The sequence below is a fragment of the Euprymna scolopes genome, chromosome 19 (assembly GCF_053919585.1).
Source record: "Euprymna scolopes isolate OS-2025 chromosome 19, ASM5391958v1, whole genome shotgun sequence".
NCBI classification, from domain to species: Eukaryota; Metazoa; Mollusca; class Cephalopoda; order Sepiida; family Sepiolidae; genus Euprymna; species Euprymna scolopes.
The window spans coordinates 83,787,713-83,802,127 of record NC_136500.1 but is presented as its reverse complement, the minus strand read 5'-3'; the positions used below and the strand labels follow the sequence as shown (position 1 = coordinate 83,802,127).

Here is a 14,415-nt window from a genome sequence, read left to right as displayed (position 1 = left end):
CTGTATGTATTTAGGTATGCAGGTATGTATAATACCTCAAAGAGCTGAACATCCATGCCTTGTACAGTTCTATGTCACCCTTGGGTTAGGTGTAGTGCCTGATAGCCTTCCTCAGATATATCAAAGGGTTACCATACAAGAAGTAGATAGAGCTTCTCAACCATGGTGAACCCAATTCATCTGATGAAAAATTAAACTGGATAGAAAAAAGTCCATAAGGCGTGTATGGCAATCTTCTAGTAATGGTGTTACAAAATACCCACTTCTAATTTGTCATGAGTCAGCAAGTAAATAATCTATTTTGTTTTTTTTCTTAGCTTAGAAAACTTTCATGAGAATGCTCATGTCAGTGTACCATCTAATCTAATAATAACATAAAAGAAATGTACAGAGCAGTACTTTTTGTTGGTAGTATTTTTGTACCATGAATTTAATGAGAACAAATTGTGTCCCTTGAATTTGTTTCATTTTACGTCAGTCGAAATTCTCAGAAATCAAGACCCCTCCCCATTTTCTGGAGCTAACACTTGATTTCTATATGAGATACATAGACATTCAAATATTCCATTAAGGCTTTCCTTTACATTTCAAACACTGAGCTAGTAAAGGAGTTGAGAACATCATTTTCCTCTTCACAATTGACCATTTAAATATTCTATAGTATGTCTTTCTTGTGGTCTTTTGATATTACTGGATTCCAGAACAAGAATTCATCGAGTTTGGTGGAGTATCCAGCTTTGTGCTGTTACTTGAGGTTACATCACTTGGAGAAGGTGCACCATTTCTCATAAAAGCCAGTGAACTGAGAAGATTTTAGTTGGGCCATGAATACTGTGTTATTTTGAATATTTAGTCTGGTTTTACTTGTAGGGAAAAGTATCTTTATGCCTGGATGTCCTGACAAACCCTTGTACAGAGAAACCTTAGACATGCTATGATAGCGATGAAAACACTATTTGAAACTCATGCACGATTGATGAACAGATGTGTGATTCTACACTTGACATTACACTTTTAAAATAAAATCCTTCTATTCAATAACAACAAACAGGCTTAGTCTTTCTACTTAAAAGAATTTTGGTAATTTTGTAGTTTTTCACCTTTTTTTTTTAATAGCAGACGATTAATAGATGTCACAGTTGTTTGCCATTTTGGGTGAAAAACTACAAGTTTACTGAAATTATTTTAAGTGCAAGAACAAAATCTGCTGGGTTATATTTTATATTCCAGATCCGTTTATAAGGATAATTATAATTATTAGGAAAACTTTCTTAATTGTGAAAATAAAATCAGTGTTTTTTTTTATAAGTGGATTCAAAATATAACACTTTAAAATAGCTGATGTCACAGTTGTCCGCCCTTTTAAGTGAAGAATTACAAATTTACTGAAATTTCTATTTCTAAGCAATTGTCGCTTGAATCTTTCAATGGCTGTTAACATCCATATACTATAGATTTATTATAATTATCCGTTAACTGAAGTGGTGCATCTTGTCATACAAGATGCTCTTCATGACGCTGTCATATTCTTTCTGCTGAAACATGTTTGTCAGTGATCACTGTAGTAATTACAACTACCTGTAAAAAAATAGAGTAATTAAAAAAAAAAATTTTTTATCACGGTTAGACTCATCTAGATTTTCTATGTTCTCTCTATACTGAGAGGGTGTAAGTCTTTGCTATGCATAAGCAATCATTCACCATATAGAGATTAATTACAGGCTACAGTTGCACAAGTGCTTAGAGACCCATCATGTAGTGATGTGGGCATGGAATTAGTTAAGGATGCTACAGAAAGACATTTTGAAAAGATGCTATCCTTCTACACAAATCCATAACTAAGGGGTTGGCACTAGCTAGGTGGTTAACAAAGTGGACTGAAAATCCGTTTTCCAGCTTCAAATACAGTTTATTCTGCAGAAATACTTTCATCAAACCCACACCTGAGCTTGTGTCCAACAACTTCAAGAGGACACAAATAACTGTTTCAAATGAATGTTTTTTTTTTTTTTTTTTTTTTTTACTGACAAATTTGTTATCTAGAAAATAGTGCGACTGATGTACTGTCCATTTACAGAAAGTAAATGAAAGACTTGTTGAAATCTTTATGAAAGGATTAGAAAATAATTATTCCATGAAATTAATGATTAGTAATTAATCATCACTGGTTCATTTGGCATAATAGTTCACTAATGAGCTGGGAGATCAAGGTTCAATCCTCGGTTGAGTCATACGAAAAACTTTTTTTTAAAATGGTACTTGATGCCCCCCCCCTCTTTTTAAGCGCTCAGCATTATAAGGTGGGGATCAAGGGTAAGTGGTGTTATCCTGGGAAAGGAATAGCTAATGAAAAAGGAGTCATTGGGTTGCCTTTGATTATGGTTGATTTACTTTATTTCTAATTAAACATTAAATGCACTATGAAGACTTTTCCAATTATTTAACTATTAAAATTTTTAAAATATTGTAGATATGAAAATGTGTTCAGTTGGCTCAGTTTACATCAATATTAGTTTATCAAGTTTTTCTTTCTTTTTTTTTCTTTTTTTTTTTTTCATCATATAAGTGAGGGCTCTGCATTCACTTCCATTTGAATCAACAATGGAGGCAGCATTCATTTCTTGACTTTTTGAAGAAAAATCATCCAAAAGAAGAATAAACTTTAACTTAAGGCAGCTTTAGATTGAACGGGGTTCAGTTTGTTATACAAAATAAACACAGACTTTGTAACTGGTCTAATAATTTCTGAAGTCTTTCAAATATCTATTTGCAAAAATTTATGATGTCAGTATCTGTTTTACGATAAGCATACAAATAAAATGATCTCATCTACAAATACTTTTTTTTAATCTCTTCAGATAATTCTTCTGCAACCAAATTTTTTTATAAAAATTACAAAAAATCCATGTAGCCACCATCCTGGAAGTCAAATCAATTTATACACAAGTATATATGGCTTTGGTTTTGTAATATAAGGTAAAGGAATTAAATTCAAATTAAAAGCTTTTATTTTATTTTTTTAAATTAAAAAAAATAAAGACCATAGACATTCAAATATTCCATTAAGGCTTTCCTTTACATTTAACACTGAGCAAGTAAAGGAGTTGAGAACATCATTTTCCTCTTCACAATTGACCATTTAAATATTCTATAGTATGTCTTTCTTGTGGTCTTTTGATATTACTGAATTCCAGAACAAGAATTCGAGTTTGGTGGAGTATCCAGCTTTGTGTTGTTACTTGGAGAAGGTGCACCATTTCTCATAAAAGCCAGTAGTGAATTGAACCTAAATATACTCTCACAAAATGATGTATATCTATGTAGATGGCAGCCCCTCCCCCCCCATTTTCCCCGGTGATGTGAAGGCTTATTTGAATCAAAACATGCAAAAGAAATATATTGAAAGAAGGAGAATTGAATTCCCATAAAGATCAAAAGATTTGACACTCTTTGATTTTTTTTTTTTTTTTTTTTTTTTTTTTTTTTCTTTTGGCGAGGGAAGGGAATCTAAGATAACAGGAACCTGAAGCACTTGCTGGAATAAGAGAATAAGAGTAGCAATTAAAGAATATATATAAATACCAGAGGAAATGTTGCTGAACGTTTGTCCAATTCTTCGTTATATGGGAAATGTATTTAGCAGAGTGTGTTCTAGTTCATTTTATAAAAATGGTGATATTACCAAAAACAGTCTTTACTTTTTATGAAAAGTTAATTTTCCTGTTAGAATGTTTAAACTTGTATTTTCTCTTCCATCAATTTTATTTACACATATCAAAATCAATAAATTGAACAAGTTATACAGATTCAAAAAGTGTATACATTATTTTGGAGCACCCTGTATTGTCTAAGTACTTTGTTAATTTCCATCTTTACAACCATTTTAACGGCTCCTCCTTTTAATATTAGTGCTCTGTTTTATTCTTTATCTGTTCTGAGTATATATTGACCAAATTTCATCATGGCTTTAAACTTGTTCATTTGTTCTTTGTGTAATAATTGATAAATTGAATTTTTGGAAGATTTAGATTTTATTTTGATCAATAAAATTTATCACAGTATGAACGTTTTGGATCTTGGGTAATAAAGATAGCTTCACTAATAAGAAATGAATAATAATAATAATAATAATAATCTTATATGCTGGCGCAAAAATTTGGACACAGACAAGTTAGTATAGTCTTTTTAAGAACATATAAAAAAAAAAAATAAAACTGCATTTGAAAATGTGCAAAAAGTCATGTATTTGAAGTAGGAAAGTGTTTGAAAGGTGGATTGTATATTGTTATATAGTAAATTGTTTATGAATTCAGACTTTTTCACCATCCAGTGTGTGTGTGTGTGTGTATATATGTATATATATATATATATATATATATATATATATATATATGACTTGATCAAAAAACAAAATGAAATCATAAGAACATTTTTTTTTTTGATTGGACTGAAAGAAAGAGTGATCAACAAGCAAAAAAATTAAGTGCTAAAAAAAAAAAATCTGACAAGAGACTACAATACATACTAGTAAAACGTTTGATATCAACAGAAATGAAGGGTGGAATGAAAAAGAAGACATTTAGAAAGAAATTATAATTAACTTCTTACAATGTAGTATTATTAAATTCCTTATTTTCTAATAATTGTTTTACCATTTGGTCTTTATCATAAAATATATATATATATATATATATATATAGTGATGATCATATTTATTGGCACGGTAAAATAAAAGTTAAATTTTGTCTAATAAATTCTAAAAAAGGGATTAAATTAAAGAAAATAACAAAGTATATTATGTATTTTTAACTGGCCTTTCCGATGCAGCAATCGGATTTTAGAAAAAATAAATAACAAAGGAACAACAAACATAATTGCAAAAAACCCTTGTTCAAAATTATTGGCACGATTTATTTAATAATCAATTGTATAGCCTTTGGCCTTGATTACCTTCCTCAGTCGCTTTTCATAGTTTACAACCAAGTTGTTGCACTCTTCAGTAGTAATTTTAGCCCACTCTTCCTGACAATAATCCTCCAATTGAATAAGATTCTTAGGCTTCCTTTGCATTACCCTCAATTTTAATGTTCTCCATAAATTTTCAATTGGATTAAGGTCTGGGCTTTGTGATGGCCACTCCAAAACATTAATATGATTGTCCTCAAGCCATTTCTTAGTCAGTTTAGCCGAATGCTTTGGGTCATTATCTTGCATGAACCACCAACGACGACCAAGTGAGAGCTCTTTAGCAGAGTCTTTCAGGTTTTCATCCAATATTTTAACATAATCTTCCTTTTTTATGCTACCTGTGACCTTAACAAGTCGCCCTGGTCCAGAGGCAGCAAAGGATCCCCAAAACATCAAACTGCCTCCACCGTGCTTCACTGTGGGTATGGTGTTCTTAGGCAGGAAAGCTTCGCCAGATTTTCTGTAAATATAAGACACTTTATTATGGCCAAATAACTCTATTTTCGTTTCGTCAGTCCATAGAACACGTTTCCAGAATGCAACATCTTTATCAATATGACGTTTTGCAAAGGCTAGCCTTGCTTTCAGGTGCATAGGCTTCAATAAGGGAGTCTTTCTCGGACGACATGCTTTTAAACTAGCTCTCTTCAAAACTCTACCAACTGTATGTCGAGATACATTCACTCCAGAGGTGCTCTGTTCATCAACAATCTCCCCAACAGAGATCCTTGGGTTTTGTTTTACTTGTCGAACAATTTTCCGTTCATCTCTTGGGGAAAGAATCCTTTTTCTCCCTCTACCCTCTAAACTCATAACGTGGCCTTGCGATTTGAACTTGTTTATTATGGCTCTAACAGTGGATTTGGGAAGGTTTAGCTTCTTTGAAATCTTATCATAGCCCTCCCCATTGGTATGGCATGCTACAACAAGCTTCCTGACGTCTTCGCTGTGTTCCTTAGTTTTAACCATGGCGATTGAAAATTATAATTTAGTCACTTATAATAGTTTAAATAAATCGCTATCTAAAAATTATCTGAAAAAAATTATTCACTGAATTAGCGTTAAACAAGCATAATATGGCTATAAAAAAGTTCAGAAAGCACGTAAACCGGAAATTGATTGATATTATACTGATACTAAAAGAAAAACAAAGCCGTGCCAATAATTTTGAACAAGGGTTTTTTGCAATTATGTTTGTTGTTCCTTTGTTATTTATTTTTTCTAAAATCCGATTGCTGCATCGGAAAGGCCAGTTAAAAATACATAATATACTTTGTTATTTTCTTTAATTTAATCCCTTTTTTAGAATTTATTAGACAAAATTTAACTTTTATTTTACCGTGCCAATAAATATGATCATCACTGTATATATATAATGTAATTTCTGCTGGTCATGAAATTCAAATCCAGCCATGAAGCGACCTTTTTGCTTCATTTGCTTAGTCTCTATCTCAAGACCACCAAACAATTGCTGTGTGTGTGTGTGTATAATATATATATATATATATATATATATATATATATATATATATGTTGTGTTTTCATGTATACTCCTCTTATAAATTAGTATTGACTTTTGAGAGAAATTTTTTAAAAAGTTAATCACAGAAAAGTGCAACTAACTTTTTTGTTTATTTTAAAAAAAAAAAGGCATTTACTTTTATTTCTTTGCTTTAAATTTTTTGGTACAATTGTACTAAAAAAATGTTGGTTGGAATTTTACAAATAAAGCAACTGAAGTTTCCTTTAATTTTTTTTTTTTGTTGTTTTCACTTGTATTTCTCTCAAAAGTCAATAATTATTTAAAGGGTTGTTTGGGATATAAAAAAAAGTTAAATATATACATTTATAATCAAGTGCTTTGGTCATTGCTCTTTGTACAAAAACAAGTACTGTATTATATATATGTATGTATATATATATATATATATATATATATATATATATATATATATATATATATATATATATATATATATATAATCAAGTATTATAAAATAATTATTTTATATTAATTCACAATACAATAAAAAATATGCTCAATATCTGGGATAGAGCATTATTATAGAAGAGAAACTAAACAAATGTAAAATTACATACTTTACAAATTGAATACTTTCAAACAGTTCAACAAAAATTCTGAGAGAAATTTGTAAAGAATGTAACTTTACAATTGTTTATCATTTTCTCACATACAATATAGATTTCACTTCAGCAATATAATGCGCTGTATTAGGCACGGTATTTTTTTTTTTTTTAATGCAATTATCCACACACTTGTTTTGTTATCTTACAAGTCATCAACATGGTTGAAGCTAGCAAGATTTGAAATTAAGGATCCTAGCATCGGACTTTGGTCTTTTAGGTCCAGGTTTTGAATCTCACAAGGTTCAGCCATACTGATGTGTTGTGAGTCAACGAAACGCATACACATCTGTGGATGATTATATTTAAAAAAAAAAAAAATGAATAAATAAAAGTATATATAGTATCACGTACACGTAGAACTAGACTTTGTTTTAAATCTAAGGGCAACTTATAATTTTTGTTGATTTTCTTTCAGGTCCATTTATGCCAATGCCCAGTCCAGCCACTTCAGGCAGTATGACTCCATACACCTCTCAGTACCCTTCCCAAACCACCACTGGTTATACTAATTCTTCCTCTGCCTATCCAAACCAAATGAACTATCAGTCTTCGTATAATTTTCCTACACCACCAGGATACCCCATGTACCCAGGCTATCCCCCTCCTCGACTTTATCCCCCATATACTACTGTATCTTCCTCCTCTTCCACCTCGTCAACTCCCAGCTTTGGGACCAACTCAACAACTTCAGGTAATTCTGACCTTTACTAAGTTAGGCTAAGACATTTTATAGCAAAGAGAAAGAAATGTAAGAAAGAAAAAAAAAATGGTTATTTGTTGTTTTATTTTTTATAATTTAATTTTTTTTTTTTTTTTTTTCTAAAACTTAAATATTGTCAGTCTCAAGATGTAAATATTAATGTAAAATTACGGCATGATAGAATAAAAATAATACTCATACTAATCAAATCTTTTTTTTAAATAGGTTTTAAGTTAAAAAAAAAAGTAGTAAAAACACTTTGCTAATTCACCTAAAAAGTAAATGAGATTCTATCATTTTTAAAGTATATGTAAACAGCCTAAAAATGTAGATGGTAAAAAAACAATTTTTAACTTGAAAGTGGGAGATCACTTTCACATAAATAGTAAAATAAAATGATCATCCACTTTCAGACCAGATAGGATTGTTAAAGACTTGTCCTTATAAAAATTATCTGGTTAAGAAGTAGATGTTCCTTACTGCCTGATGGCCTGATAGTGGCTGATCATTACGCATTAATTTGTTATGCAAAACTAATCCCCCACATATTTTAATTTATACAGATTGTGTATATAGTGTAGAATCAATCTGCTATTGATTATTATATATTATGAGAAATAATTTGCTGTCGACTAATTCGCAAAAAAAAAATAAAAATGATAATGTCATTCATCAAATTCCATCTGTGTTTGTTTACAATATTAGGTTAGCTAATATTTGTTCTTGACAATGAATGCCCTGGAAAAGTCACTTCTGATTAATGTTTAGTTTTAAAATATGCAAATGGAGAAATGATTTGTAGCGATTTTAAATGGTACCTTTTTTAGCATAAATTGAACTCATTAATAAGGCAAAATAATATGGTGAGATACACCTGAGCTCGAACAGGGGGATCATTTGATCTGTAGTTGAATGCTCTACCACTAAGCTATATATATATGGCAATAAATTTTCTTTTTTTTTTTTAAGAAGAAGAAATGATTTGCTCAGATTTTATCTCCCTAGGCTGGTGTAATGTATAGTATTTCCCTGTAAAAATTCTTTTTTATTTGTAAGAAAAAAAAAAGCTATTTTTAAAATAAATTTTTTCGATACTAATTCGATGAATTTCTAAGAACACTGCCAGACATATAAATTACCTTTGTGTGAAATTTACAAAAGATAAGCTCAGTCATTTCGGAATTTATGAGGAAGGAACTCGCGCACACACAACATGATTTTCATATAATAGTAGAGACTAATCCTTTTTACTGTCTACTTTTTCAGACTGTTTACATATAATTGCCGAAAAGCAGTTTTGTTTTTCTGAGAAATTGTTGCAGAGTCCAAAGACTCTAATGATATAAAAAAAAAATACTTGATCTGAATTATAATAAAGACACGTTTTTGGCATTTTGAGTATTAAGTTATAAAATGAAAATGATAATAAAAAAAAAACAAAAACACTTCTGCCATTCACATTTGAGCTACTCTCTCTACGGAAATGACCAAAATGCAGTCTGTATCGTGTCCCAGACTCCATCCAATTTTTAGTATTTTGCCACATCAAATTTTGAAAAACTATTTTTTGCTTTTCCTGTTATTTAGAAAGAATTTTTAGGCAATGGTGCATCATATTTAACGAGGGAAAAAAGGGGCAAAACAAAGCATGCAACAAATAACTGTTACCAAAGGCAATAAGAGTTATTTTTCTACTTGCATAAATATCATTGTGTCTAAAGCATTTTTTTAAGTTCAATTTACTGTTTCAATAATGCTCAATACATTAAGTAGTGAGATTGGCTTAAGATATTAATTAGCTATTCTACTAATATAATCCAAACTAGCAGAATCCAGCATACATTTCTTCGTTTATTTGCATAATTTACTGTTAATGATAATATTTCTCTTGAAAAATTAAATGTAATTCAGGGTTAATAAAATTAAGAAAAAAAATGTCTTTTCTTCCATAACAATTGTCATTGTCAACTAAATATTTTTTAAATAAATGAATATTTATTTATTGAAAGTTGTAACAAATTTAAGTTATTTCAAAATAAATATTCTCTTATTTCCAAATAATTTTCTGCTAAATATTTTTTAGAATAATTAAAAAGAACATTTTAATTATTTATATTGTAACTATTCGAATTAAGATATTTTCTCTCTTACCATAAAACTAATTTTTTGTTGAATATTTTTTAAATTGATAAAACAATTGTCTAAAAAAATGTATTTGTTTGAAATCATATCAGTTAGAAGTATTCAAATTACACTAAAAAGAGGCAAAGAGTAGGTTTTTTGTATTGTTTAAGTTAACAGGACAACAGAATTTGATTTTGGAACAATTCATTTTAAAATAAAGTTTGAATATTTTACCTTACCGATACCAGTTTTTAATTTTATTTATTTTTACATTTCATTTTTGTCAATCAGAAGATTTTAATTTATTTATTTATTTTTTTTTTAAATGTTTGTGGAAGGTTTTTTTTTTTTTGTTTTTTTTTTTTTTTTACAAAGGCATCACCACATTATCAAGGCCCAGAGGCCACTCAAGGATAAGGGTTAAAGAGTGTACAGTAGAAGTTGGTCAATATAGTAATCATTAGTAATGAAAATTTGGTAAATTTAATAACTTATATGGAACGGCTCATCAAGAACTTATTTACCTTAGACTTGAACACAACCATATTGTAGTCAGCCGGAAAGCAGGAAAACGGAAGACAATTCCACAGGCGTGCAGTTCTAAGAAAGAAGCTTTGTTCATGGAATCTATGTTTAGGTTTAGGCACAGATAAAGAGTGGGGGAAATTATTGATAGTGTTTACAGCTAGACGAGTGTTTCTTGTGAAAGTTTGGCGAGGGGGGACCATAGATTGAAGCTCAGTTGAACACTTTCCATGAAAATAACGATACATCAGAGACAAACTCGCAACATCTCTTCTGTGAGATAGAGGTTGTAAGGAGGAGAAAAGGACATCTCCTACGAGGCTACGAAGTCTATTTTGAACTCTATCAAGGCAGGACAAGTCCTTTCTAGCAGCTCCTGCCCAGATGTGGCAACAGTATTCCATCCTTGGACGTACCTGGCTCTTATATAGATAGAGAATAGCATCAGCAGTGAGATATCTACTGGATCGATAGAAAGATCCCACCATTTTTCCAGCGGCCTTGGCAACAGATTTGATATACGTGTTCCATTTAAGATCAGGAGTAATGGTCAAGCCCAGAAGCTTGTCAAAACTTAAGGCCTCCTGAAGACGAGAGCCATTCATTTCAATTGATGACAAATGTGGATTAAAATGTTGATGATGTAAAGAGAGAAGCTTGGTTTTAGATGCATTAAAAGTAACCAGCCACTCCTTTCCCCATTGTACTACATGCTCAAGATCAGAGGAGAGAGAATTGGAGAGTACTTGCTCGTTTACTGTTTTAGATGTGGTACCATAAATGGTAGTGTCGTCAGCATAAATGTCTACAAATGATGTAAGGATATGATTTGGAAGATCATTAATGTAGATCAGGAAAAGAGTTGGGCCCAGGATGGATCCCTGAGGGACACCGGCATTAATACTGAGAGCTTCTGATTTTTGCCCCTCAACTACTACTCTTATGAACCTATCAGAAAGAAATGATTTAATAATTGAGAAGACTTTTCCAGCTATACCATAGCTAGCGATCTTATGAAGTAAACCTTTATGCCATACCCTATCAAAGGCTTTAGATATGTCAAGAGCAATTGCCCTAGAAAGATTGCCACCGTCGAGAGATTTGCTAATCCTATGCGATATAACTGTAAGGACATCTGCTGTAGATCTAGCAGAACGGAAACCATATTGAGTGTCACTAAGAAGGTTATTTTTGTTGAGATGTTTGATTACTTCTGTATTTAACACAGATTCTAGCAACTTACTCATGACGCACAGGAGACTTATTGGCCTGTACTGAGAGGGGGATGAGCGATCACCTGAATTCTTAAATACAGGGCATACTGATGAGATTTTCCAGGGAGATGGGAAACTATTCTCCTTAAGACAACGTTTAAACAGTTTTGTAAGTATGGGCGCTAGTTCAGGTTGAAGTTTTTTGAGTACTATAATTGGAATACCATCAGGGCCAGTTGCTTTACTGGAATCAAGGTTTTTGATTAGCTTGGCAACATCACGTACAGATATACGTATATCACATAGCGTGTTTTCTGATACAGGAGGAAATATTGGGGGTTGGCGGTCTTGGTCGCAAAGGGTAGAATTAGCTGCAAAGTTCTTGACAAAGAGTTTGGCTTTGTCTGATGCTGACGAGATTACCTCAGGTCCATTGATAATAGTTGGGATGGAGCACACGCTTCTGTTCAGGATTCTGTTTGCTATTTGCCAAAACTGGTGGGAACCAAGCCGCTGCTCAGCTACTTTGGACTTAACAGATTGAGCATACAACTCTCTTGCGTTCCTTATTACTTTCTTACAATGGTTGCTGGCAGTCCTGAAAACGGCTTTAGTTTCCATACATCTATTACGTTTGAAGCAGTGGAAAAAGTGATTTCTGTGCGCAATGGCAGCAGCACATTCTGGAGAGAACCATGGCTGGCTGTTAGGTTTTTGCTGAAACTTTTTAGAGGGTATGAAATGGTCAATACCTACAATTAACCATTCAGTTAGGTCTAATACTATAGAGGACACATCCTTTTTAAACATGGAATGCAGAGGTAGATCAGATATAAATGTACGGAAGCTATCCCAGTCAGCCTTAGTGTATCGATATACTGTACGATGAAGTGGTACGTCTGGGGACTTATTACATTTCATTTTTATCTTAATTGATACAACAGAGTGGTCGGAAGATCCAAGAGGCGACAGAACAGAAACTGAACATAGTTCAGGGCAAGTTGTGAGAAAAAGGTCTAGTAGGCTCGCATACTGGCCGTCATTATCGGGCACACGGGTAGGTTCCTGAACAATCTGAGTGAGGTCATAGGCAATGGAGAAATCATGACAGAACCTCCCCTCATCATCGGTCTTGTTTGAGTGGGTCAACCATTCGACGTTGTGAACATTGAAGTCTCCACATACGTGAATGTTAGCTGAAGGATAAGTAGAAAGGACTTGGTCAATTTTCTCAGATATGCTTTGAAAGATAGTAACTCCGCTGTTGTGGGGGCGATAGAGAGTAAATATAAATGCAGTAGTGTGAGCTAAAGCAACCCGGAAGCACATATAGGGTAAGTTAGGATCTTCCCTGGAGATGTCCCTCCCACATGGAAAGCTATCTTTAATATAGGCACATATTCCATGCCCATGGCGATCTTGGGGGTCAGATTTAGAAGTTAAGTTAGAGTATCCTGTAATTGCAAACTCATCTAGGGAAATAGCCTGTCCAATGCCAGTTTCACTTAAAAATAAAAGGTCTGGTTTAGTCTCCTGTAATTGGGTTTCAACCTCTGGAAGGTTAGAACGTAGACCCCTGATGTTGGAGAAGGAGACATGGTAGTAGGGGTCTACGTTGGAAGTTGGATAACCGGGTTTAATCGTGTATTTTTTCTTGAAACTTGTCATGATGAAATTTTGGAATTTGTGGACTAGGTCGACAGATTTACTTAGAGCAGGACAGAGAGGGGAAACTAAGAGAGAAAAAGAAACGAAGAATTTTTTTTTTTTTTGTACCACATGATAAGGTAAAGCCGTAACAATTACCCACTAGTATGGCATCGAGAGGCCCCACCAGAAGCTACTGCATGGTCCAGATTCCATTCACCAAATGGCAATACAGCAGCCCCAGTACTTTGCACCTGCTGATAGGACAGCCTCCTTAGTGGTTAATCCAAGGTTCGGGTCCCTGACTATCAGGCGGATAACGTCAACCCAGACAAAACGTTTACCTCCAGCACCCTTACTAGTGACATGGCTACAAGGATAGACATAGAAACAGAAAATTTCCACCAACTCTGCCAACTGTTCGCGCAAAAATACTGCCAACCTAGAAAACAGCTTTTTCTTCTCCCTTTGTCAGAAAAATCACTCATTTAAAAAATGAGGACTGAGGGACAAATAAGAAGAAGCGAGAGTAACAGGAGCTGCCGATAACGCATCCACAATGCGTTTTCTACTCTCCATTAAAAAAAAAAAAAAATAAATAAATAAATAAATAAATAAATAAATAAAAAATAAAAAATAACTATTAAGTATTGTACTTAAAAGTCCAACGGACCTGTTTAAGGGAAAGTATGGTGATACATTCCCCTCCCACGAACTAAAAATGAGTACAATTAGGTAATCTATTTTTGCAATCAACTCGGTAGATAAATAAACATTTATGGACGAGAGAAAAAAAAAAAAAAAAAAAAAAAAAAAAAAGCTAGCATTTAATACAACAGAAATACATAAATTAAATACTGAAATAAAATGTAGTTATTAATATTTGAATCTTAAAATAAAAAGTGCGAATTAGTAGAGAAAAAAATCACTTATCACAACAACGCGTTCCGTCTCCAAACTAGTGAAGAATTTAACTTTTAATAGCGTTCAGAAGATTTTTTTTTTTTTTTAAATTAACCGTTAAGAGAAAGCGTGATTTTATTCTGAACTTTAACTAATCACGTTTTAAGCAACTTATGATATAAAACA

At 32.4% G+C, this 14,415-nt stretch overlaps 1 protein-coding gene across 2 annotated transcripts in view; it reads left to right on the top strand.

Moving 5' to 3' along the window:
• Window positions 1–14,415, top strand: part of LOC145239801 (tumor susceptibility gene 101 protein-like) — a 108,132-nt gene that overhangs the window by 77,644 nt on the left and 16,073 nt on the right. Inside the window, exon 6 of one of the 2 annotated variants that reach the window (XM_080103323.1) lies at window positions 7,532–7,807. The exons of the other annotated variant lie outside the window; for it this stretch is intronic. Within the exon in view, the coding sequence (XP_079959449.1) occupies window positions 7,532–7,807 (276 nt within the window). The remainder of the gene's footprint in view (window positions 1–7,531; window positions 7,808–14,415) is intronic. 2 annotated transcript variants of the gene reach the window in all.